The 26,892-nt window shown below is 43.9% G+C and overlaps 1 protein-coding gene across 2 annotated transcripts; it reads right to left on the bottom strand.

Annotated features, from left to right (window-relative positions):
* Positions 1 to 634: 634 nt before the first annotated feature.
* LOC115416544 (cell division cycle protein 27 homolog) lies at positions 635 to 19,868 on the bottom strand. 2 transcript variants are annotated; one of them, XM_030130344.1, is made up of 20 exons: positions 19,714 to 19,868; positions 17,705 to 17,780; positions 14,973 to 15,120; positions 14,404 to 14,529; positions 14,168 to 14,265; positions 13,931 to 14,076; positions 12,519 to 12,739; positions 11,637 to 11,736; positions 11,016 to 11,125; positions 7,429 to 7,528; positions 6,633 to 6,810; positions 6,085 to 6,257; positions 5,673 to 5,825; positions 3,775 to 3,855; positions 3,541 to 3,668; positions 3,339 to 3,456; positions 2,807 to 2,935; positions 1,680 to 1,754; positions 1,469 to 1,598; positions 635 to 931 (listed from the first exon to the last, which is right to left on the bottom strand). In XM_030130344.1, the coding sequence occupies exons 1-20, from the start codon at positions 19,738 to 19,740 to the stop codon at positions 843 to 845; spliced, it is 2,406 nt and encodes an 801-aa protein (XP_029986204.1). In that variant the 5' UTR covers positions 19,741 to 19,868; the 3' UTR covers positions 635 to 842. The 2 variants fall into 2 exon arrangements, with proteins under 2 accessions (XP_029986204.1, XP_029986205.1); XM_030130345.1 differs by lacking the exons at positions 635 to 931; positions 1,469 to 1,598; positions 1,680 to 1,754 and adding an exon at positions 2,521 to 2,659 and having other exon boundaries at positions 2,791 to 2,935.
* Positions 19,869 to 26,892: the final 7,024 nt, after the last annotated feature.

Raw genomic sequence — 26,892 nt, 5'->3', positions numbered from 1 at the left:
TATGTATGCATAAAATATAATATTGATATTTGTTCTCTTTCAGGATTTTCAGATGGCTGCACAGAAGGTCAAAGGTCATGTGATATGAACTATTCAGATTCACATTCAAACCTGATACTGATGTGTTTTTATTCTTCCAACATTGCAGTGTTCAGTGTCACAACAAAACAAGTCGTGTGTAAAAAAACAAAACAAAAAAAACCTCACATACTGAACCTGAAATGGTTTAGATGCAGCTTGTTTTCTGGACAGTCATTGAACACAGTCATTACAGCTCCCTCTGTGGTCAAACACAGACCTTTGTTCACTTCACATGAGGTTTGAAAAGTTTGTTTAATGAATGTTTTAGATGAAATTCAACTACAGACTCAGTTCAACTATGGTTTTTAAACTACAGACTCAGTTCAACTGTGGTTTTTAAACTACAGACTCAGTTCAACTGTGGTTTTTAAACTACAGACTCAGTTCAACTGTGGTTTTCGAACTACAGACCTGGTCCAAGTTCAGTTCATCCACTTTGCTCAATGATTTGTTCACATTCTCTGGATTTTTTTCGTTTTTCTTGGGCCACACCAACTTCTTATTAGACGTGATGATATCCTCAGTTATGGATCAATGACAGTTGGCAGTGGGTGGGTTTACATGTTTTATTGGTTGTTTGTAACGATGATAAAAAGAACATAAAAAACAGTTGGAGGAAGAGGGCGGGGCTGTGACATCAGCAGCAGCAGTCTGGAAGGACAAGGACCTGTCTGTCACAATGTTGCCTAGCAACAGTACTCCTCTGGGAAATCAGGGCAGGGTCAAATAGAATGGGGGCGGGGCTTCAGATGGAGGCGTTGCTAGAGTACGTCATCGCTCTCAGCCGTGTGCAGTTGGGTGTCATCTGCGTCCGTCATGCTGCTCTCCTGACTGTCGTCCACCTCTGCACCTGCAACGGCCAATCACAGGTCAGAACCGGCCAATCAGGGAGACCCACCCCATGTGGCTCCGCCTCCTGGTCAGAATGAACCAATCAGGTTGACCCACCCTATGTGGCTCCGCCTCCTGACCCGAGTCAACAGCGCACTGGTCGTTAACGCAGACAAACGACAAACCCAGACCACCAAGACCCAAACCCAGACCACCCAGACCCCCCAGACCCAAACCCAGACCACCCAAACCCAAACCCAGACAAAAAAGACCCAAACCCAGACCACCCAGACCCAAACCCAGACAAAAAGACCCAAACCCAGACCGGAAGTAGGAAAACACAAAATCCAAGGCCCCGTCAGCAGGACCGTCCCATTGTTTGTAGGCGGTCCCGCCGACAGTTGGCCGACCGTCCGGTTGCCCATCTGCGGGACCGTCCGGTCACTGGTCCGGTCACCGGTCCAGTCACCCGTCTGCGGGACAGTCCGGTCACCCGTCCAGTGTCCGGTGGGAGTGGTCACCTGTGGGAGTGGTCACCTGTGGGGGCGGTCCTCACCTTCGTCCTCTGGCAGGTATCTCTTGTCGATGGCTTCTTTGATCTGGTTGTTGGCTCCCTTAGGGTCCAGGTCCATGGCCCAGCTGAAGTTCATCAGAGCCAGGTGAGTCTGACCCAGCTTTTTATACACCTGCTCACACACAGGTCAAAGGTCAAACTGGGGTCAGCAGGTTAGGCATGAGGGAGGAAAGGTCAGAGGTCACACACTTACTTTTCCTATGAGGAAGTAAACCAGAGACTCTTTGGGAACGATTTGTTTCAACTCCTCCAACTCCTGAAGTGCAGCCTGGAGTAAACAACAGGTCAACAACAGGTAAACAACAGTTAACCAACAGGTCAACAACAGGTAAACAGGTCAACAACAGGTAAACAACAAGTAAACAACAGTTAACCAACAGGTCAACAACAGGTAAACAGGTCAACAACAGGTAAACAACAGGTAAACAACAGTTAACCAACAGGTCAACAACAGGTAAACAGGTCAACAACAGGTAAACAACAGGTAAACAACAGTTAACCAACAGGTAAACAGGTCAACAACAGGTAAACAACAGGTCAACAACAGGTCAACAACAGTTAACCAACAGTTAACCAACAGGTAAACAGGTCAACAACAGGTAAACAACAGGTAAACAGGTCAACAACAGGTAAACAACAGGTAAACAACAGTTAACCAACAGGTAAACAGGTCAACAACAGGTAAACAACAGGTCAACAACAGGTAAACAACAGTTAACCAACAGGTAAACAGGTCAACAACAGGTAAACAACAGTTAAACAACAGATCAACAACAGGTAAACAGGTCAACAACAGGTCAACAACAGGTCAACAACAGCTAAACAACAGGTAAACAGGTCAACAACAGGTAAACAACAATTAAACAACAGGTCAACAACAGGTAAACAGGTCAACAACAGGTAAACAACAGTTAAACAACAGGTAAACAAGTCAACAACAGGTAAACAGGTCAACAACAGGTCAAAAACAGATAAACAGGTAAACAACAGGTCAACAACAGGTAAACAGGTAAACAACAGGTCAACAACAGGTAAACGGGTTAAACAGGTAAACATGTTTAACAGGTTAAACATGAGCAGGACCAGTACTGTTAAAGATGTTTTGATCCAGACTGTGCTTACTTGAGATGATGTGAGAGTTCTGTCTATGGATCCATATAAATGTGTATTGATCAATATTGTATTGACCAGTATTGTATTGATCGGTATTATACTGATATTGTATTGATGGATATTGTCTTGATGGGTACTGTATTGATCAGTATTGTATTGAACGGTACTGTATTGATCAGTACTGTATTGCCGAGTGTGTCCGTGTACCTTGTACTTGTCGTTGGCGAAAAGGATGGAGGCTCGGTGGAATTTGCACAGAGGGTTTTTGGGGTCGATGCCGATCGCTCGGTTCAGAGTCTCCAGCGCCGCATCAGACTTCTTCAACGCATGTTGGACCTGGACACGTGTGAATGTGCATTAATGCTAACAGGTAAGCGCTGAATAATGCTAACAGGTAAGCACTGAATAATGCTAACAGGTAAGTGTCGAATAATGCTAACAGGTAAGTGCCGAAAATTGCTAACAGGTAAGCGCCGAATAATGCTAACAGGTAAGTGCCAAATAATGCTAACACGTAAGTGTCAAATAGTGCTAAGAGGTAAGTGCCAAAAAATGCTAACAGGTAAGTGCCGAATAATGCTAACAGGTAAATGTCGAATAATGCTAACAGGTACGTGTCGAATAATGCTAATGCTAGCAGGTAAGTGTTGAATAATGTTAATGCTAGCAGGTAAGTGTTGAATAAATGCTAATGCTAACAGGTCAGTGTCAGTTTTGGCACATGCTAATGCTAACATACCACTCCAATGTGACACAGCAGCACAGAGCTCTGGGGGTTGATGCTCAGAGCTTTCTTAAAGTGAATTTCTGCCAGGTTGAACTTTTCCTGTTTGTAGTAAATCATCCCCAGACCATACCTGGCACACACAGAAAGGGGAGTGGTTACCGTGGTGACAGGTCTGCATTACAACCAATACCAAATGTGCGGTTGCCATGGTTACCATGCATTGTAATGCCTGTTGTTGACTCTGATGGCGTTGCGGAAGCAGGCGAGCGCTCGGTCCAGCTCCTCGGTCAGAACAAACTCGTGTCCCAGCAGAGTGTAGGCGTAGGCGAAACCGGGGTCCACCTGAGGGAAAACACCGGGGTCAGCGCACCGCAAACAGGTCTCTATGGCAACCGGCTCTCTATGGCAACCGGCACCGGCCGTAACCACGGGAACAGCAGGTCTGTACCTGGATGGCTCTCTGGAAGAACTTGATTGCGATGTCGTGCTCCCTCTGCAGGCTGAAGCAGTTTCCTGCGACACACCACGCCTACGAGACCAAGAACAAGCGCACCTTTAAGTGGACCAAGAATAAGTGCACCTTTAAGTGGACCACGAACAAGTGCACCTTTAAGTGGACCACGAACAAGCGCACCTTTAAGTGGACCTGGTGTGTTTATTGGGTTCATTTCTGTCATTTTGCATTTTGCATTTTATTTTATAATACTACTACTACTACTACTAATAATAATAATCTTTATTTATATAGCACTTTTCATACATTAAAACTGTAGCACAAAGTGCTTTACATATCAGTTTAAAAATCAGTGTGATGTGTATGAGTATCAGTGTATGAGTGTGGATGTTTCACTGTAACTTCAAGACAGGAGTTGAGTTCAACCAATGACAGTCAATAATATGATCACATAAGTACGAGAGGCTGTGTGGGACAGTATTCACACACACAAATGAAATGCATTCACACATGTGAAAACGCACACACACTTATGTAATGCATTCACACACGTGAAAACGCACACACACTTATGTAATGCATTCACACAAGTGAAAACGCACACACACATATGAAATGCATTCACACACGTGAAAACGCACACACACTTATGTAATGCATTCACACACACAAATGAAATGCATTCACACCCGTGAAAACACACACATACACATATGAAATGCATTCACACCCGTGAAAACGCACACACACTTATGTAATGCATTCACACCCGTGAAAACGCACACACACATATGAAATGCATTCACACACGTGAAAACGCACAAACACATATGAAATGCATTCACACACGTGAAAATGCACACACACAAATGGAATGCATTCACACACGTGAAAACGCACACACACTTATGTAATGTATTCACACACGTGAAAACGCACACACACTTATGTAATGCATTCACACACGTGAAAACGCACACACACATATGAAATGCATTCACACACACGTGAAAACGCACACACACTTATGTAATGCATTCACACACGTGAAAACGCACACACACTTATGTAATGCATTCACACACGTGAAAACGCACACACACATATGAAATGCATTCACACACGTGAAAACGCACACACACTTATGTAATGCATTCACACGTGAAAATGCACACACACAAATGAAATGCATTCACACACGTGAAAACACACACATACACATATGAAATGCATTCACAAACGTGAAAACACACACACACATATGAAATGCCGCTTTCCTCTGACGAATAGAGGAGTAGATGACTGAAGTTGATACAATAAGTTGAATCTCAAATAATGAATACAGCTTAGTGTAGGCAAGCGTCAGTAGCTAACGTTAGCTACCGTAATAGTACTAGCGCTTATTGTTAGCTTATATAACGTTACCTGTCTGCGAGGGCTGTTCAATAAGTTCATGGCCTCACCCAGAAATACTGGTTGTTATAATACAGGATGTTACATTCTTTCGTGATGGGATAGTGATGCTTGAACATCGATGGACCAAGTGCATTGCTGTAAATGGAGATTATGTTGAAAAATAAAATATAACTTATCAGTCTGTGTTGTTCTGTTCTGGGTGAGGCCATGAACTTATTGAACGGCCCTCGTATATGTAACTTTAAAGCAAAATTGTGTGTGGATGTGCGTGCATGTGTCTGTGTGTCTACATGTGTGTATGTGTGTGTGTGTCTCTGTGTGTGTATGTCTGTGCATGTGTGTGTATGTGTGTGTCTGCGTGCATGTATGTGTGCGTGTCTGTGTGTGTATCTGTGTGGGTGTGTGTATGCGTGTGTGTGTCTGTGCATGTATGTGTGTGTATGTGTGCGTGAATGCGTGTGTGTGTGTGTCCTCACCTCAGGGCAGTTCTTGTCCATGTCTGTCAGGTCTTTAGACAGAGCAGACAGAGCCACGTCCTTCTGTAGATGCCACAGTGTGGTGGAGTAGATCTCCATCCCCTCCACTCTGTACGACTCAATCCTCCGAACTTCACTGAACAGACGCTCCGCCTGCGAACCCCACGGATGAGAACACCACAAATGAGAACATTACGTATGAGACCACCACATGAGAACACCACATGAGAATACCATAAATGAGAACTTCATGTATGAGAACACCACGTATGAGAACCCCACATGAGAACACCATGAAAGAGAACACCACACGGGAACACCGCGTATGAAGACACCACGAATGAGAACATCACGTATGAGAACACAAAGCTCCGTAGTGCAGGTCAGCATGGGCGTGTCAGGTGTGCGTTACCTGGGCGTATTCTGCCAGCTCGAAGTAGGCCCGTCCGATGTGGGTCAGGACCCAGCCGGTGTTGTAGTGCTGAGGAGGGAGCGCCGTCAGGATGTGGATGGCCTCTCTGCAGTTATAGGAACACAGCGCCTGGTAGCCCCGCCCCAACTCCCGCAGCAGCGCCATCACACTGTCTGTAAACACACATGGATACACACACCAACACACAATGACACACAACCACCTGACCATGAGTCCAGGATGAATCCAACCATCAAACATGTCCCCTGGAAAACCTCTGGTACTAGTGGATGTGTATGTGGGTCAGGGTCTACCTGTGGTACTAGTGGATGTGTATGTGGGTCAGGGTCTACCTGTGGTACTAGTGGATGTGTATGTGCGTCAGGGTCTACCTGTGGTACTAGTGGATGTGTATGTGGGTCAGGGTCTACCTGTGGTACTAGTGGATGTGTATGTGGGTCAGGGTCTACCTGTGGTACTAGTGGATGCGTATGTGGGTCAGGGTCTACCTCTGGTACTAGTGGATGCGTATGTGGGTCAGGGTGTACCTGCTGCGGCCCTCTGGTACTGGCTCTTAGGGTCCGGCAGACCCAGTCCTGGTTCCAGTCTCAGGATGTCCAGACTCTCGTTCAGGTTGCTGCTGTTGGAAGTCTTTGCTGTTTTACATTTGGTTTTCCTGTTGGGAATCTTTGTAGGGAACTTCATTTTTAACTTCTTACTGTTCTCCTGCACAAGGGGAGGGGTCAAAGGTCAGAGGTCAGTCAGAGGTCTGGTACTGTACTGGTACTGTACTGATACTATACTGATACTGTACTGGTTCTGTACTGGTACTATACTAATACTACACTGATACTGTACTGGTTCTGTACTGATACTGTACTGACACTGTGCTGGTTCTTTACTGATACTGTACTGGTTCTGTACTGGTACTATACTAATACTACACTGATACTGTACTGGTTCTGTACTGATACTGTACTGACACTGTACTGGTTCTTTACTGATACTGTACTGGTTCTGTACTGGTACTATACTAATACTACACTGATACTGTACTGGTTCTGTACTGATACTGTACTGACACTAGACTGGTACTGTACTGGTTCTTTACTGGTTCTGTACTGGCACTATACTAATACCACACTGATACTGTACTGGTATTGTACTGGTTCTTTACTGGTACTGTACTGGTACTATACTGATACTGTACTGGTACTGTACTGGTACTGTACTGGTACTACACTGATACTGTACTGATACTGTACTGGTTCTTTACTGGTACCGTACTGGATCTGTACTGGTTCTATACTGGTTCTGCAGTAGTAGATGGTACCACACATGTACCTTGGCAGTAGAACTGGCACTAGTGAACAGTCTGGAGCTTCTTCTGGGCTGAACATTTGGAGGACCAGACATACTGGGACTGAGGACCTGAGGAGAACCACTGACAGACAGACAGGCATATACAGACAGACAGGCAGGCAGATATAGACACACAGAGAGACAGACAGACAGGCAGATACAGACAGACAGGCAGGCAGGCAGATATAGACAGGCAGAAAGACAGGCAAGCAGGCAGATACAGACACACAGACAGACAGGCAGATACAGACACACAGACAGACAGACAGGGAGGCAGATACAGACACACAGACAGACAGGCAGATACAGACACACAGACAGACAGACACACAGACAGGCAGGCAGATACAGACACACAGAGAGACAGACAGGCAGGCAGATACAGACACACAGAGAGACAGACAGGCAGGCAGATACAGACACACAGACAGACAGACAGGCAGGCAGATACAGACACACAGAGAGACAGACAGGCAGGCAGATACAGACACAGAGAGACAGGCAGATACGGACACACAGAGAGACAGACAAGCAGGCAGATACAGACACACAGACAGGCAGATACAGACACAGACGAACAGACAGGCAGGCAGATACAGACACACAGACAGGCAGATACAGACACAGACGAACAGACAGGCAGGCAGATACAGACACACAGACACATAGACAGGCAGGCAGGAAGACAGGCAGACAGACAGGAAGACAGACACACAGACAGACAGGTCAAGTGTCTGCATACAGGCTCTGACTTCAGTATACAGAGGAGTCAGGGTTACACTATGATCCTGTTCTTTTGGTTTTTTTAATAACCTTTATGATCCTGTTCTTTTGGTTTTTTTAATAACCTTTATGATCCTGTTTTTTTGGTTTTTTTAATAACCTTTATGATCCTGTTCTTTTGGGTTTTTTAATAACCTTTATGATCCTGTTCTTTTGGGTTTTTTAATAACCTTTATGATCCTGTTCTTTTTTTTTTAATAACCTTTATGATCCTGTTCTTTTTTTTTTAATAACCTTTATGATCCTGTTCTTTTAGTTTTTTAAAATAACCTTTCTGATCCTGTTCTTTTTTTTTTTTTTTATAACCTTTCTGATCCTGTTCTTTTTTTTTTATAACCTTTATGATCTTGTTCTTTTGTTTTTTAGTAACCTTTATGATCCTGTTCTTTGTTTTTTTTCCCAATAACCTTTATGATCCTGTTCTTTTGTTGTTTTAGTAACCTTTATGATCCTATTCTTTTGTTTTTTTAATAACCTTTATTTTCCTATTCTTTTGTTTTTTTAATAACCTTTATTTTCCTGTTCTTTTGTTTTTTAAATAACCTTTATTTTCCTGTTCTTTAGTTTTTTTTAATAACCTTTCTGATCCTGTTCTTTTTTTTTTATAACCTTTCTGAACCTGTTCTTTTTTTTTTATAACCTTTATGATCTTGTTGTTTTGTTTTTTAGTAACCTTTATGATCCTGTTCTTTGTTTTTTTTCCAATAACCGTTATGATCCTGTTCTTTTGTTGTTTTAGTAACCTTTATGATCCTATTCTTTTGTTTTTTAATAACCTTTATTTTCCTGTTCTTTTGTTTTTTAATAACCTTTATGATCCTGTTCTTTTGTTGTTTTAATAACCTTTATGATCCTGTTCTTTTGTTTTTTTTTATAACCTTTATTTTCCTGTTTTTGTTTTTTAATAACCTTTATGATCCTGTTCTTTTGTTGTTTTAATAACCTTTATGATCCTGTTCTTTTGTTTTTTAAATAACCTTTATTTTCCTGTTCTTTTGTTTTTTTAATAACCTTTATGATCCTGTTCTTTTGTTGTTTTAATAACCTTTCTGATCCTGTTCTTTTTTTTTTATAACCTTTCTGATCCTGTTCTTTTTTTTTATAACCTTTATGATCTTGTTCTTTTGTTTTTTAGTAACCTTTATGATCCTGTTCTTTGTTTTTTTTCCAATAACCGTTATGATCCTGTTCTTTTGTTGTTTTAGTAACCTTTATGATCCTATTCTTTTGTTTTTTTAATAACCTTTATTTTCCTGTTCTTTTGTTTTTTTAATAACCTTTATTTTCCTGTTCTTTTGTTTTTTTAATAACCTTTATTTTCCTGTTCTTTTGTTTTTTTAATAACCTTTATGATCCTGTTCTTTTGTTTTTTTAATAACTTTTATGATCCTGTTTTTTTTTTTTTTTTTTAAAAACCTTTATGATCCTGCTCCACTCCATATCATCATCACTTGGCTCTGATAGCAGCTGATGATAGCATCACACTTAGGGATGGGAATCCAGAACCGGTTCTTTTTGAGAACCGGATCCCAGTAGCTCGATTCCTTGGGATCGTTTGCCTGCTTAAAGGTGCTGGAGGCTTTCGTTGACCAGTGTTTCCTTGTCTCTGTCCATCCTCAGTCATCTCCTCAGTTTCATTCGTCTGTTCGTCTATCTGTCATTACTCACCTGAATCTCTTGCATTATGGTGAACTGCATTGTGGGAAACGGAGGCTCCCGCTACGTGAACCTCCCTGCTGCCTGCAGCAGCAGCACGAGCCTCCGTTTCCCACAATGCACGTCGTGACAAAAAATTCCGAAGATGCCCGAGGTCCCTCCTAGTCTGAATGTCAACACATGGGGTTTGTTTACGGTGGACGGAACTAAGGAACTGTTCACTGTAATGGAAGAGATTCAGCTGAGGAATGACAGACAGACAAACAGATGAATGAAACTGAGGATATGACTGAGGATGGACAGAACTGAGGAAAAACTGGTCAGCGAAAGTCTGCAGCACCTTTAACGATTCTGCTCATCAATTCCACCTTCGTTGCACATGCGTGATGATGCCACGCGTACGCTGCTTTGTTTTGGTCAGAACATAGACAACATGGTGTTGAGGCAGAAATGATCTAAACAGACCACACCAGGTCCAAACAGACTGCAACAGGTCTAAACAGACCATATCAGGTCCAGTTGAACTCTGTCAAAGCTTCCATTTCCACTAAAGAGTGGAATCCCTCCAATCTGTTCAAACATTTGTCCACATGTGATTCATTTACAGGAGTATCACATATTTGATTCTCTACTTAGCGACGCTAGTGAATCTAGCGGCAGAGTGAATACCAGGCCGTCATCCGGGCCCAGTTCTGGTTCCGGTGAGGTCAACAAACGTTGTACCCCCTCAAATACAAGTTTCTGAAGGTAGGGGAAAGGAAATGAGGTGCACAACAACGGGAGACGAGCAGAGTCGAACTGGTTCCACGTAGTAGAAATGCAGCAATAGAGGAATTAGTAAAGAGTCTGTAGTTTCACTTCCACTGTACGCCCCCCCCCCCCCCCCAAACCAGGCCCGGTGTCATCTGTTCTTATTATTTGTACCTACTGTATATGTTCTAAAAGACAGTTAATGCGAACACACCCGTTTGTACTCTTCATTCCCTCACCCAATGAGAATCGATAAGGAATCGGATTAATCAGCAAAATCGATAACGGAATCGCTAAATTCTTATCGATTCCCATCCCTAACCACACTGTTCAGGAATCACTGACTTTGTGAAGGAGCTGGTTGTCATGGTAACAGTTACCTGGTGTGAGGGGCGGAGCTCTGCGTCTGGTTGAATGGGATTGGTAGAACCTCTCGACTGTTTCCGCTCTGACTAAAGACAGATTTGGACTGACTGATTCTGGACACAGACTGAAACACAGAAACGGTGAGCAGTGTTCAAAGTGGACTACCCAGAAGCCTCAGTGGCGGTCACCAGGGTCAGGGTCAGGGTTAGGGTCAGGGTTAGAGTCAGTCAACACAACATCAAACGGGAATATTACAGCACTGTTGAAGGATCTAGTGGAGAAGAAACACTGTCACTTCAGCTTCAAACTTCTATCATGACTTCAAAAAACTGCATTAATACGTCATCTTCATCATCCTCATCCAGCAGAGTGACTTACTACTCCCTCTAGTGGTCACATGCATCCACTGGAACACTGTATCAGTTTGTGTCTGAATACTTTCACTACACATCGGTGTAAAACCATAAATCAACATCTTCAACATAATTTCCCATCTGTCTAATGACTCTAAATGAACTGTGGAGAACATCTGAGGTCATTTTGAATATTTCAAAGTACAAATACAACATATAGCTCCTTTAAACTGAGCTAGAGGATGTATTTGATAAAAAACATGTGACAGTGTGTCTTTGTACCTTCTTGTTGGATGCTGTGGACTGCGTCTCCATGGTAGCGGTGTAGTTCTGTAGATATGTGGGGTCTCCAGGGCTGGGATCCAAGGGCAGGATACCAAAACTACACACAAACATGGTCATTAAGGTCAACAAAAGTTAACAATTAGTCATGAAATGAGCTAATGAGTAGAAAAATCTGTAGAAATGGTCAGAAACCCCCAAATGAAATGAAAATCCCGTTGAACGAACAGACAGTCCAACAGGAACACAGCTGCAGCTAAGGCTTTGCTTTCCTCCCTAACCCTAACCCTCACTCTAACCCTCCCATGTTTAAGCTCCATGTTGAACCAAAAGAAAACCTCTTTTCGCAACATGGCACTGTTCAAAAAACTAGGGTTTCCCAAGTTCTTCTCCATCAATCTGCACCTTAGTCTGATTTATGGAATAAGGGTCAATAGTCCACACTGGATCCTTCTCAGTCTGTCTGCTTTCTGTGGAAATTCTAAGTGAAGATTGAAGCCCTGAAAGCAACCAGGCTCTAACCCCCCTAACCCTAACCCTCCTAACCAAACCCTAATCCCCCTAACCAAACCCTGACCCCCCCTAACCTAACCTGTAAAACGACCAGGCTTCACCAAAACACACTTCTATCCATAACCCCACCCCTTAACCCTCTAACCCCGCCCCTTAACTCTCTGACCCTAACCTTCTAACCCTCCAACCCTAACCCAAACACAGTAGTATTCACAGGGTCATTTCAGTACCATAACCCTAACCCCTAACCCTCTAATCCCAACCTTCTAACTCTAACCCTAAACCTAAAGGTTGTGGTCAATACTTTGTTGGCTGGAGGATACCTTTCCCTCACTCACCTGGGTTAGGGTTAGACTTTCCCTGACTCACCTGGGCGTCAGAGGACTGAGTGCAGACGGTCCTCCCAGTAAACTTCGGCCACTCTTGGGTTTATTCTGTTTGGCCAATAGGCTGCCGGCTGACGCCATGGAAACTGTACTGCCCAATAGGGAGCCGGTCTCTGGGGTGATGAGGGAGGAGTCAATATATGAAACTGACAAATCTGGCGTCAGTTTACCATTAGAAGATTCTAGATTCAAACGATTCAACTCCTGCAAAAAAACACAAAAAACAGACACATTTAATGCTGATCAATAATCAGAGCCAGTACTTCGAATCAATCAATCAAATTGTCCTTAGGTAGAAAAAAACAGAACCACAGTTATGCCCTAACACTGGACATATAGAGCTGGTTAGGGATGCACTGTCCTTTCTATGTGATGTCCTTCTACAACAGTTTCAGATTCACTGTTGGTTCACTCATACATTCAAGTAGTGACTGGTTCTAAACAATGCTTTTGCACTGAATATAGAGTAATAACTTGTGTCTCTGTGTGTGCATGTGTGTCTGTGCTTTTATGTGTCTCTGTGTGTGTGTGTAACCCATCTAACCCTAACCCTAAATATTCTACTATATCATTAAAAAAAGCTAAACTCATGTGTTGTCTTGTATAAATGTGAGATGGGGGGTGGGATTTATTCAGTTTTCTTCTTCCCACTCCTTTTTGAGCAGTACATATTGAATTTATTTCGTCATTATTAGTGTACATGGCAATTGTTATTTTGTCTTGATCATCTTTATTATTGTATTTGCTCTGATATTAATTCCTTGTATACAAAAAATGTTTAAATTTTTCTTCTGCTCAAAACAAATAAATGAATGTGTTATGCCCAGCTCGTATGACATCGTATCACAAATGAATGAAAAAAAGCCTGTTTTGTTAAAAATCATGGCTTCCTGGGGCTTTTCTAGGCTAAAAACTCAAAAAAGACTGTTCTAGGTAATTTGCAAATGCCCATGTTCCTGTGACTTTAATAAAAGAAGCCTCAAATCATCACAACTTTCAACGCAATTTTTTGGAAAAGCTGCCACAAAATCAGGCATTTTAGGCTGCAACAATAAAAAAAAAAATCCCGCGAAATCCTGGAGGGACTGTTAAACTGTAACTGACTGAAAAGACCCAGCCGTTACAGACTGACAGGGATCAGACTTTGTTGATCCCAGCACTGGAAAATTTCACACTTGACAGGGGCAAATAAAAAACCAAGTACAGGAGGACAGAAACTAGAGCCAAAACATACAGGTGTAGGTCTAACCCTAGAGTGGGGGAGGACAGAAACCACCAGTGTGTTTTCCACACCAGTGTGTTTTCCACACCAGTGTGTTTTCCACACCAGTGTGTTTTCCACACCAGTGTCTTTTCAACACCAGTGTCTTTTCAACACCAGTGTGCTTTCCATACCAGTGTGTCCTGTGGCGTCTCCATGAGGGCGGTGTCAAGGCGATGTGATGGATTCTGGGCGGGGCTAACAGACTGAGGGGGCAGGGCTATAGAGCAGTTCTGTAAAGAGGATAACCTGAAGACCTGATCTGGATCTGGTTTCTCTCCTGAAACAAACACATGTTTAAATATGTCAAATAAACCTTGGACTGAATTCAATACAAGTGTGTCATCCATCAGGGTCCAAAGGTGCGTTACCTAGGTGACAGAGGTTCTGGAAAGGCGACCACAGGAAGGGGTTGAGAGTTAAACTCCTCTGGAAACACTCAGCACCTTTGGCCACTCGATCTGTCTTACTGCTCAGAAACACAGACATGTGATCAGAAAACAGGCAAGAGCAGCAGACAGCCTGGTCCACTAGGGTCAGGGTCAGGGTACACTTCAAAATGGTTCCATGGGTTAAGGTCAGGGTTCAACTAATTTTTGTTTGTTACCAGTAAATGTGTCCCAGTAACGACAGTGTGAAAGAGGCGGAGTCTCCAAACTCTGTGATGATGTCATCCTGACTCTTCTGTTTGTTCAACACTCCACCAATCAGGACCTGTTCTCCTTCAGCCAACCTGAAGCACACAGACAGACAGACAGACAGATGGACAGAGACAGACAGACAGAGAGACAGATGGACAGACAGAGACAGACAGATGGACAGACAGACAGACGGACACACAGATGGACACACAGACACACAGATGGACAGACAGACAGACAGACGGACAGACAGATGGACAGACAGACAGACACACAGATGGACAGACAGACAGACGGACAGACAGACAGACAGACAGACAGATGGACACACAGATGGACAGACAGACAGATGGACGGATAGACAGACACAAACAGGCAGACACAGACAGACGGATGGACAGACAGACACAGACAGATGGACAGACAGACACAAACAGGCAGATACAGACAGATGGACGTACACAGACATGTTTTGTCAGGATGTGTTTTGCTGTGGGACCAAATGTTGTTGTAGACATCAGACTCCTGTTCTTACTTGCTCAGCTCCACGCAGCACTTGGCGAGCAGGAATCGAACCTGCGGAGTGGAGCAGCTGTGGGCCTTCAGCAGCCGATAGGCCTTATAGGGCTTCCCTGAACGGTAATAACATGTGGCCAACAGGTACAGAGCCTCCTCTGAACGCACTGTGAAAACAGGGAACAGACAGAAAGAACAGACAGAAAGAACAGGGATCAGACAGAAGGAACCAGGAGACGACAGACAGGGAACAGACAGAAAGAACAGACAGAAAGAACAAGGATCAGACAGAAGGAACCAGGAGACAACAGACAGGGAACAGACAGAAAGAACAGACAGAAAGAACAGGGATCAGACAGAAGGAACAGGGATCAGACAGAAGGAACCAGGAGACAACAGACAAGGAACAGACAGAAAGAACAGACAGAAAGAACAGGAATCAGACAGAAGGAACAGGGATCAGACAGAAGGAACCAGGAGACAACAGACAGGGAACAGACAGAAAGAACAGACAGAAAGAACAGGGATCAGACAGAAGGAACCAGGAGACAACAGACAGGGAACAGACAGAAAGAACAGACAGAAAGAACAGGGATCAGACAGAAGGAACAGGGATCAGACAGAAGGAACCAGGAGACAACAGACAGGGAACAGACAGAAAGAACAGACAGAAGGAACAGGGAACGGACAGAAGGAACCAGGAGACAACAGACAGGGAACAGACAGAAAGAACAGACAGAAAGAACAGGGATCAGACAGAAGGAACAGGGATCAGACAGAAGGAACCAGGAGACAACAGACAGGGAACAGACAGAAAGAACAGACAGAAGGAACAGGGAACGGACAGAAGGAACCAGGAGACAACAGACAGGGAACAGACAGAAAGAACAGACAGAAAGAACAGGGATCAGACAGAAGGAACCAGGAGACAACAGACAGGGAACAGACAGAAAGAACAGACAGAAAGAACAGGGATCAGACAGAAGGAACAGGGATCAGACAGAAGGAACCAGGAGACAACAGACAGGGAACAGACAGAAAGAACAGACAGAAAGAACAGGGATCAGACAGAAGGAACCAGGAGACAACAGACAGGGAACAGACAGAAAGAACAGACAGAAGGAACAGGGAACGGACAGAAGGAACAGGGAACAGAAAGAACGAACAGACAGAAGGAACAGGGAACAGACAGAAGGAACCAGGAGACAACAGACAGGGAACAGACAGAAGGAACAGACAGAAAGAACAGACCGAAGGAACAGACAGAAGGAACAGGGAAAAGAAAGAAGGAACAGGGAACAGACAGAAAGAACAGACAGAAGGAACAGGGAACAGACAGAAGGAACAGACAGAAGGAACCAGGAGACAACAGACAGGGAACAGACAGAAGGAACAGGGAACAGACAGAAGGAACCAGGAGAGAAGAGATAGGGAACAGAGAGAAGCAACAGGGAACAGACATGTTACCATGTGACCCCCATGGACAGTTCAGGTGGGAGGCTTCGATATGTTCTGGTTAAAGTGAGTGTGGTTCTGTTTACACATGTTCTACAAAGGCCGTGTCAGAGAAGCTGAAGGTGTTCAAGGTGAATGAATGAAACCACCTGGTCATGCCTGAACTGACACTCAGCTGATTTCATGTGATGCATGTTAAATGTGACAGAAAGGTGTTGAAGGCTTTAGAGCCCAATTCCAGCCTCTGTGCCTTCAAACTGGTCTGAACCTGGATAAAGACTGACCTGTGACCTCCACCTTCTCACCATAGATTTGACATTTCACTACCACAGGATCAAGAACACCAATGTGAACCCATGTCCTCTATTAGTACAGGCCTTTTTAGGACAGCTGTGACCACGTTGGCCTAGTGCTGGGAACTACAGACTAGGGCTGCACCACTTTGGCCAAACACAAAATTCAGATTTTTTTTCCTCTAAAAACTCAATTTTTGATTTCAACTCAGGCTGGTAGTGGCATTTTAGTCAGCATGTCGTTTTTGTGTGCAGCCCACAATTCAACTCACAGCTCCTCCCACTCTGGTGTGTGATCAAGTTTGAGGAGCTGAAATATGGTAGCTACGGTAGCCCTGAGGAGGAGCCTACGGTCCATCAAACCTGGTCCATGTCCAGTCTGTCCTGGTCCATGTCCAGTCTGTCCATCCATCAGTCCTGGTCCATGTCCAGTCTGTCCAGTCATGGTCCATGTCCAGTCCTGGTCCACGTCCAGTCTTGGTCCATAGTGGATCTGTCCTCCACTGTGCTTCTTCCTCTGGTTTCTCTTTTCCCATTGGGTTAAACAGACGGTTTTTGGAGTTTTTCCTTGCCAAGAAGGCGGGTCTAAGGATGGGGGACATTAACCCGTTTGTTTCATCTATCGTTTATTTGACAGTCGTTTATTTTCATATTCAACTAATTCTGTTTAACCCTGTGAGGACACCTTGGTGGCACTGGGCTGTACAGATCAAAGTGAATTGAAGTGAATAATGAGTGAACACAGAATGACGACAGGTCATGAGGTCAAATTCAAAATATTAACACGTGAAAGTATTTTTTTGTCCTCTGTGTAAAGACAGATGTATTTAAACAAAGAAAAATTTAAAATATTTATAAATCTTCTTGATATCAAAAACATTTGCGGCCATTTGAGCACGTATTTCTGACTGGATGAGATGTCCTTGAATGCATCGTATTCATGTTCAAGTGGGTCAAAGAACAGCAGAAAAACATCAGACATTCACTTCAAGGGAAAATCTACCTTCAGCATAAAGTCTCTCTGCCAGGAAGACGGCGTCCAGGTAGGCGTAGTGGTTCAGAGCCTGCCACACTGCAGCCTGACGGACAGACGGACACAGGGGTCAAAGGTCACACAACAACCACCGGCAGGTCACATGGGGTCAAACGTCACAAAACAACCACCGTCGGGTCACATAGGATCACTGTCTAAGGGCTTTGATACCACACGAAAAAGCCTGAGTGTTGCAGAATTAAAGAGTTAAAGGCAGGGTTTGGACCTTCACAGTACGTTCAGCCATCAGGTCATCCTTCAATCCAATCCAACTTTATTTATAAAGCACTTTTAAACAACTGCAGTGGACCACAGGGCTGTACAGACGAAGAATTCAAACCAAAATAATCCTTCACACAAAAACAACAACGAACTGCTTTATTTGCTGAGAGTCAGTGCTTTAGCAGCAGACAGCACCTGTTAGGGTTAGGTGAGTGTGAATGTGGATACAGGTGGAGTTTAACACCACCACACTGTGAATGTGGTTTCAGACAGCTGACCAGAACAACATCCAGGTGTTCCATGGGTTCTAGGTTTATGCGAACTTTTAGAACAGTACTTGGGCAGTACTGATGACGTTCCATGAGAACGCAAAAATGGAAGAAGAGACAAGAATGCAGACTGAAAAACAGCCAGTAATCTGCTGGTCTGACCTTTGACCTCCCCGAGTCTGATTTACACTGAACAGCCCTTTAATAATAATTATCAGTAATAATCACCATCTTTTGGAAAACATGAACCTCGTTACCAGACAAATGTGCCAGCAAATAATCAGCAGGATAATTAACATTTACTGATCAAATATGGATTTATTTAAAGATCACATACTGATGTGTTCACTGATCAAATGTCACTATTTACTAGACAGCTATGGTTGTTTTTACTGATATTGATCCTCATATTGATCCTTTATTGACAACAGATTCATTGTTCAATTATCTAATAAACTTTCTGCTTCCATCATCAGTGAACTGAAGTTAAATTAACTGTTTACAGTGTGTATGTTCATGTGTGTACATGGAACAGTAAGTACACAGATATTGTGTAGCTGCTAACATGGCAGCTAACAGCTGATGCTAATGTTGTTCATGTTAGCAGTGTTAGCTCCCTGTGTTAGCCTGTTAGATAAAGTTCAGTCAGACTGGACCTGAGTGTAAACACCATAAACCACTGAATCAAAGTGAAACCACAGCTGGACAGAGGTCAGTGACGGCTTTTCGGCTTCAACTCTGGATCTTTACAGGCTAAACACTAGCCGGCTAGCGAAACCTGCTGTTAGCATCTGAGCTAATACCACTGAGCCCGCTCTAGACCCACCGGTACCGGGCCTGGTACCGGGCCTGTGGCTCACAACAAACACACACTGGAGGGCATGTCATGGGCCAGTCTGACTGAGCCGTCACATCTGGTTTACTTCTGTATTTTACAGGATGAATTAGCTGTTAGCATGGTGCTGCCGCCCAACACAACGCAGTTCACCTCCAACACTGTTAATATGACCAATAGGTGACATGAATCTGTTATTTTGAACAGAATTCAACACAATTTACCGTTTACATTTAAGCCGACTCTATTAAAGGGGCCTAATAAATCAGATATAATCTTTAAATATGAATAACATTTTTCAGTTTACCTGAAAACCACAAAAAAAACGTTAAACCAGGAGAGTTTTCAACCGAGTCCGGGGTGACCTGTCTCGGTTTACCTGGATGGGATTCCGGGTTTAAATCCTGACCCAACCCGAGCCCCGGCTCACAGCCGCATGTCCACCAGGATCACACCCGCTCTTTGCCTTGAATCAGTCCACAAACACGCTCCGTGTCGGCGCAGCTAGCGGGAGGCAGTGGGGCCTGAGGCCGGGGCAGAGCGCTCACACCGCGGGCTGGAGTATCCGCTGCGGCCGGGAGGCGAACGACCTGCCCCGGCTTCTCAAACACCGCCGTCCCGCACATGACAACGACCTGTGGGGGTCCTTTTACCTGGACAGGTTCCTGCAGCACCGTCATTCCGCTTCCACGCTCCGGCTGTCGGTTCCCGTCGTCCGGTTTGTCTCCGCTCTTTCTTCAGTAGAAGGTTAGATTTGAACGAACCGACCGTTACAAAGACCGGCGTAGAGTGCGCCTCCTGCCGGTGAAAAGGAGCACTGCAGGCGGGGAGCAAAGTATAGAAAAAGAACAACATAGATATACAACACATGCCATCTAATGGAGGAATAGAAAGAATTCCACTTTTCTGAGTGGATTCACTGACTGGAGGAACCCTGTAGGTCTGAACCCCTGTAGGTCTGAACCCCTGTAGATCTGACCCCTGTAGATCTGAACCATGTAGATCCTCTGAACTTCAGTTGACTGAAGACCTCCTGATCCACAGAAGAACTGATTCTGTCCTGATGAGAAGACCTCAGCCTCTTCCTCCTCTTCCTCCTCCTGTCTGACCCTTAAAACCCTAAAACCTTAATCAACAAACATCATGTTACATGTAGAAAGAAAATGAAGAGAAAAAGATTGAAGAGAGAGAGAGGGATAGAGAGAGAGAGAGAGGGAGAGAGACAAGAGAAGAGAGAGAGAGAGAGAGAGAGAGAGAGAGAGAGAGAGAGAGAGAGGAGCAGAGGAGAGAGAGAGAGAGGAGGGAGAGAGAGAGAGAAGGAGCGGAGAGAGAGAGAGAGAGAGAGAGGGAGAGGGATGGGATGGAGAGAGGAGAGAGAAGAGGGAGGAAGAGGGATAGAGAGAAGGAGAGGGAGAGAGAAGAGAGAGAACGAGAATAGAGGAGAGAAGGGAAGAGAGGGGGGAGGAGGAGAGGAGAGAGGGGATAGGAGAGAGAGGGAGAAGGGAGAGAGGAGAGAGGAGAGAGAGAGAGGAGAAGAGGGATAGAGAGAGAGAGAGAGAGAAGAGAGAGAGGAGAGAGAGAGACGGAGAGGGATAGAGAGAGAGAGAGGAGAGAGACAGAGAGAGAGACAGGAAGGCAGAGAAGAGAGAGAGAGAGAGAGAAGGAGAGGGAGAGAGAGAGAGAGAAGAGGATAGAGAGAGGAAGAGAGAAGACGAGGGAGAGAGAGAAAGAAAGGCAGAGAGAGACAGAGAGGAGAGAGAGAGGGAGAGAGGAGAGAGAGAGAGGAGACAGAGAGAGAGAGAGAGAGGAGAGAGAGAGAGGAGAGAGGGAGAGAGAGAGAGAGATAGAGAGAGAGAGAGAGAGAGAGGAGAGAGAGGAAGGGGGGGCATAGAAAGAGAAAGAGGCAGACAGACACACAAACACAGACAGACAGTTGGACAGTCTTACAGTTGGATGTTTACTGGAATTATCTCTTTGAAATCAACACAAACAGGTAAGAACCAGAATGAGTTTATACGAGAGTCAAAGTAGAAACGGAGTACACTAACACTAACTCTAACTCTAACTCTGCTAACACTAAGGCAGTTCTACACTGGTTCTAAGGCAGTTACTAAGCCTGATCTAAGTTCTAAGTTGTTTCTAAGGTCATTCTAAGCTGGATTGAGGAGGTTCTAAGGTAGTTCTAAGATGGTTCTGAGGTGTTTCTCTCTCAGCTGTGATGTGTTTTATGTTCATGGTTGACTGTTGTTTGATTAGTTTTGGTGGGTCTGTTTGACTTTGTCCATGTTGGAAAACATTTGTCCACTGGACAGTAGGACTGACTTGTTGGTGGACAGTAGGACTGATTCGTTGGTGGACAGTAGGACTGTCTCATTGTTGGTCAGTAGGACTGACTTGGTGGACAGTTGGACTGTCTCGTTGGTGGACATTAGTACTGACTCGTTGGTGGACAGTTGGGACGGTCTCGTTGGTGGACAGTAGGACTGATTCATTGGTGGACAGTTGGACTGTCTCGTTGGTGGAAAGTTGGACGGTCTCATTGGTGGACAGTTGGACTGTTTTGTTGGTGGACGGTTGGACTGACTCATAGGTGGACAGATGGACTTTGTCGTCAGTGGACAGTAGGACTGTCTCATTGGTGGACAGTTGGACTGTTTTGTTGGTGGACAGTTGGACTGTCTTGTTGGTGGACAATTGGACTGTCTTGTTGGTGGGCAATTGGACTGTCTCAGTGGTGGACAGTAGGAATGTCTTTTGGTGGACAGAAGGACTGTCTCCTTGGTGGACAGTTGGACTGTCTTGTTGGTGGACAGTTGGACTGTCTCGTTGGTGGACAGTAGGACTGACTTGTTGGTGGACAGTTGGACTGACTCATTGGTGGACAGGTGGACTGACTCGTTGTTGGACAGTAGGACTGATTAGTTGGTGAACAATTGGACTGTCTTGTTGGTGGACAGTTGGACTGACTCGTTGGTGGACAGTTGGACTGACTGGTTAGATGGACAGTAGGACTGTGTCTTTGGTGGACAGTTGGCCTGACTGGTTGGTGGACAGTTGGACTGTCTCGTTGGTGGAAAGTAGGACTTTCTTGTTGGTGGACAATTGGACTGTCTCACTGGTGGACAATTGGACAGTCTTGTTGGTGGACAGTTGGACTGTCTCTTTGGTGGACAGTAGGACTGACTCATTGGTGGACAGTTGGACTGCTTGTTGGTGGACAGTAGGATTGACTTGTTGGTGGGACAGTTGGACCGACTGGTTGGGGGACAGTTGGACTGTCTCCTTGGTGGACAGTAGGACTGACTCATTGGTGGACAGTTGGACTGACTCGTTGGTGAACACTTGGACTGACTCGTTGGTGCTACAGCAGGACTTTCTTGTTGGTGGACAGGTGGACTGACTCGTTGGTGGACACTTGGACTGACTCATGGACAGTAGGACTGATTAGTTGGTGGACAATTGGACTGTCTCATTGGTGGACAGTTGGACTGTGTCGTTGGTGGACAGTAGGACTGTCTCATTGGTGGACAGTTGGACTGACTGGTTGGTGGACAGTTGGACTGACTCGTTGGTGGACAGTTGGACTGTCTCGTTGGTGGGAAGTAGGACTGTCTCGGTGGAAAGTAGGACTGTCTCGTTGGTGGACAGTTGGACTGACTTGTTGGTGGACAGTTGGACTGACTCGTTGGTGGACAGTTGGGACTGACTGGTTGTGGACAGTTGGACTTTCTTGTTGGTGGACAGTTGGACTGACTCGTTGGTGGACAGTTGGACTGACTGGTTGGTGGACAGTTGGACTGTCTCGTTGGTGGAAAGTAGGACATTCTTGTTGGTGGACAGTAGGACTGACTCGCTGGTGGACAATTGGACTGACTCGTTAGTGGACAATTGGACTGTCTCGTTGGCAGACAATGGGACAGTCTTGTTGTGGACAATTGGAACTGTCTCTTTGGTGGACAGTTGTACTGTCTCGTTGGTGGACATTTGGACTGTCTCGTTGGTGGACAGTAGAATGACTTGTTGTGGACAGTTGGACTGTCTGTTGGTGGACAATTGGACTGTCTTGTTGGTGGGCATTGGACAGTCTCATTGGTGGACCAATTGGACTGTCTCATTGGTGGACTGTATGACTGACTTGTTGGTGGACAGTTGGACGTCCTTGTTGGTGACAATTGAACTGTCTGTTTGGTGGGACAATTGGCGTCTTGTTGTGGACAATTGGACTGTCTCGTTGGTAGACAATTGGACTGTTCTGTTGGTGGACAGTTGGACTGTCTTGTTGGTGGACAATTGGACTGTCTTGTTGGTGGACAATTGGACTGTCCTCGTTGGTGGACAGTAGGACTGACTTGTTGGTGGGCAATTGGACTGTCTTGTTGGTGGACAGTAGGACTGACTTGTTGGTGGGCAATTGGGCTATCTTGTTGGTGGACAGTTGGACTGTCTTGTTGGTGGGCAGTTGGACTGTCTCGTTGGTGGGACAGAAGGACTGACTTGTTGGTGGACAGTTGGACTGTCTCGTTGGTGGACAGAAGGACTGACTTGTTGGTGGACAGTTGGACTGTCTTGTTGGTGGGCAATTGGACTGTCTCGTTGGTGGACAATTGGATTGTCTCGTTGGTGGACAATTGGACGGACTGGTTGGTGGACGTCCCCAACACCGTGTTCTCGTTGCTTGCTGCTGTTGGATGTGTGTGTGTAAGTGTGTGTGTTCCACCTGCTGTGCTGCTGTTAAACTGATACTGACAAACAGATCAGATGATCCACTGGAATTCATACAAGCTAAACCCTAACTCTAATATATAGAGTATATACACCCTAACCCTTCATCCTTATATATAGAGTATATACACCCTAACCCTTATCCTTATATATAAGAGTACATAGACCTTATCTCTTATATAATAGACTCTAACCCTTATATAGAGTATATAGACCCTAACCCTTATATATAGAGTATAAAGACCCTAACCTAACCCTTATATATAGAGTATATGAACCCTTACCCTAACCCTATATATAGAGTATATGGACCCTAACCTAACCCTTATACATAGAATATATAGACCCTAACCCTTATATATAAGAGTATATAGATGCTAAGCCCTTTATATATAGGTATATAGACCCTAACCTAAACCCTTATATATAGAGTATATAGACCCTAACCTAACCCTTTTATATAGAGTATATAGACCCTAACCTAACCCTTATAATATAGAGTATAATGGACCCTAACCTAACCTTATATATAGAGTATAGTAGACCCTAACCTAACCCTTATATATAGAGTAATAGACCCTAACCTACCCTTATATAGAGTATATGGACCCTAACCTAACCCTTATATATAGTATATGGACCCTAATCTAACCCTTATATATAGAGTATATGACCCTGACCTAACCCTTATATATAGAGTATATGGACCCTACCTAACCCTTATATATAGAGTTTATGGACCCTAACCTAACCCTTATATATAGAGTACATGGACCCTAACCTAACCCTTATATATAGAGTATATAGACCCTGACCTAACCCTTATATATAGTATATAGACCCTGACCTAACCCTTATATATAGAGTATATACCCTAACCTAACCCTTATATATAGAGTATATGGACCCTGACCTAACCCTTATATATAGAGTATATGGACCCTGACCTAAGCCTTATATAGAGTATATGGACCCTAACCTAACCCTTATATATAGAGTATATGGACCCTAACCTAACCCTTATATATAGAGTATATGACCCTGACCTAACCCTTATATATAGAGTATATGGCCCTGACCTAACCCTTATATAGAGAGTATATAGACCCTAACCTAACCCTTATGTTAGAGTATATGGACCCTAACCTAACCCTTATATATAGAGTATATTGACCCTAACCTAACCCTTATTATAGAGCATATGGACCCTAACCTAACCCTTATATTAGATATAGACCCTAACCTAACCCTTATAGTAGAGTATATGGACCCTAATAACCCTTATATAGAGTATATAGACCCTAATCCTAACCCTTATATATAGAGTATGGACCCTAACCTAACCCAACCCTTATATATAGAATATAGACCCTAACCTAACCCTTATATAGAGTATATAGACCCTAACCTAACTCTTATATAGAGTATATGGACCCTTACCTAACCCTTATATAGAATATAGACCCTAACCTAACCCTTATATATAGATTATATGGACCCTACCTAACCCTTATATATAGAATATAGACCCTAACCTAACCCTTATATATAGAGTATATAGACCCTAACCTAACCCTTATATATGAGTATATGGACCCTAACCTAACCCTTACATATAGAGATATGGACCCAAACCTAACCCTTTATATAGTATATGGACCCTAACCCTTATATAAGAGTATATAGACCCTAATCTAACCATTACTATAGATATATAGACCCTAACCCTTATATATAGAGTAGATGGACCCTAACCTAACCCTTATATATAGAGTATATGGACCCTTACCTAACCCTTATATATAGAATATATAGACCCTAACCTAACCCTTGTATTAGAGTATATAGACCCTAACCTTACCCTTATATATAGAGTTATGGACCCTAACCTAACCCTTATATATAAGTATATGGACCCTAACCCTTATATATAGAGTATATAGACCCTAATTCTAACCCTTATATAGAGAGTATATATGCTAAGCCTTATATATAGAGTATATAGACCCTAACCTAACCCTTATATATAGAGTATATAGACCCTAACCTACCCTTATATAGAGTATATGGACCCTAGCCTAACCCTTATATAGAGTATATGACCCTAACCTAACCCTTATATATAGAGTATATAGACCCTAACCCTTATATATAGAGTATATGACCCTAATCTAACCCTTATATAGAGTATATGGACCCTAACCTACCCTTAATTAGAGTATATAGACCCTAACCCTATATATAGAGTATATAGACCCTAATCTAACCCTTATATATAGAGTATATGGACCCTAACCTAACCCTTATATATAGAGTATATGGACCCTAACCTAACCCTTATATATAGAGTATATGGACCCTAACCTAACCCTTATATATAAGTATGGACCCTAACCTAACCCTTATATTAGAGTATATAGACCCTAACCCTTATATATAGAGTATATAGACCTTAATCTAACCATTATATCGAGTATATAGATTTCCATCTAATGTGACACTTCTGTCCATTTATTTCTTCACCAAATGTAAAAACCTTGTATCTCCATTCCTCCAGCCATGTCATCCTTTGGTTGCCATGTAACAGATTACAGATGATGGGAATGTACACACAGTTCATCCATGTGTTCTTGTGTTTGTGTTGAATTCATATCACATGTCAGTTTTAATCTGAAGTGTGTTCATGTGAAGAGGAGTCTGAAGAAGTGAATGAAGGTGGGTTAGGGTTAACAACAGGGTTAGGGTTCTGAGCAGGGTTAAGAACAGGGTTAGGGTTAGGAACAGGGTTAGGGTTCTGAGCAGGTTAGGAACAGGGTTAGGGTTAAGAACAGGGTTAGGGTTCTGAGCAAGGTTAAGAACAGGTTAGGGTCAGGAGCAGGGTTAGGTTAGGAACAGGGTTAGGGTTGGAACAGGTTAGGGTTAGGAACAGGGTTAGGGTTAGGAGCAGGGTTAGGGTTAGGGTTAGGAACAGGGTTAGGGTTAGGAACAGGGTTAGGAACAGGGTTAGGAGCAGGGTTAGGGTTAGGAACAGGGTTAGGGTTAGGAGCAGGGTTAGGGTTAGGAACAGGTTTAGGGTTAGGAACAGGGTGAGGGTTAGGAGCAGGGTTAGG

The sequence above is a fragment of the Sphaeramia orbicularis genome, unplaced genomic scaffold (assembly GCF_902148855.1).
Source record: "Sphaeramia orbicularis unplaced genomic scaffold, fSphaOr1.1, whole genome shotgun sequence".
NCBI classification, from domain to species: Eukaryota; Metazoa; Chordata; class Actinopteri; order Kurtiformes; family Apogonidae; genus Sphaeramia; species Sphaeramia orbicularis.
The sequence above is the reverse complement of the archived record's forward strand: the minus strand, read 5'-3'. Positions and strand labels throughout refer to the sequence as shown.

Excerpts from the sequence above, each read along its gene's own strand:
- LOC115416544 (XM_030130344.1), bottom strand. The coding sequence starts at position 19,740 with ATGACGGTGCTGCAGGAACCTGTCCAG. Across the intron at positions 3,856-5,672 it reads TGGACAAGAACTGCCCTGAG|GCGTGGTGTGTCGCAGGAAA; the intron begins GTGAGGACACAC and ends TTGGTCTCGTAG. Across the intron at positions 1,755-2,806 it reads TCGCCAACGACAAGTACAAG|GCTGCACTTCAGGAGTTGGA; the intron begins GTACACGGACAC and ends TGTTTACTCCAG.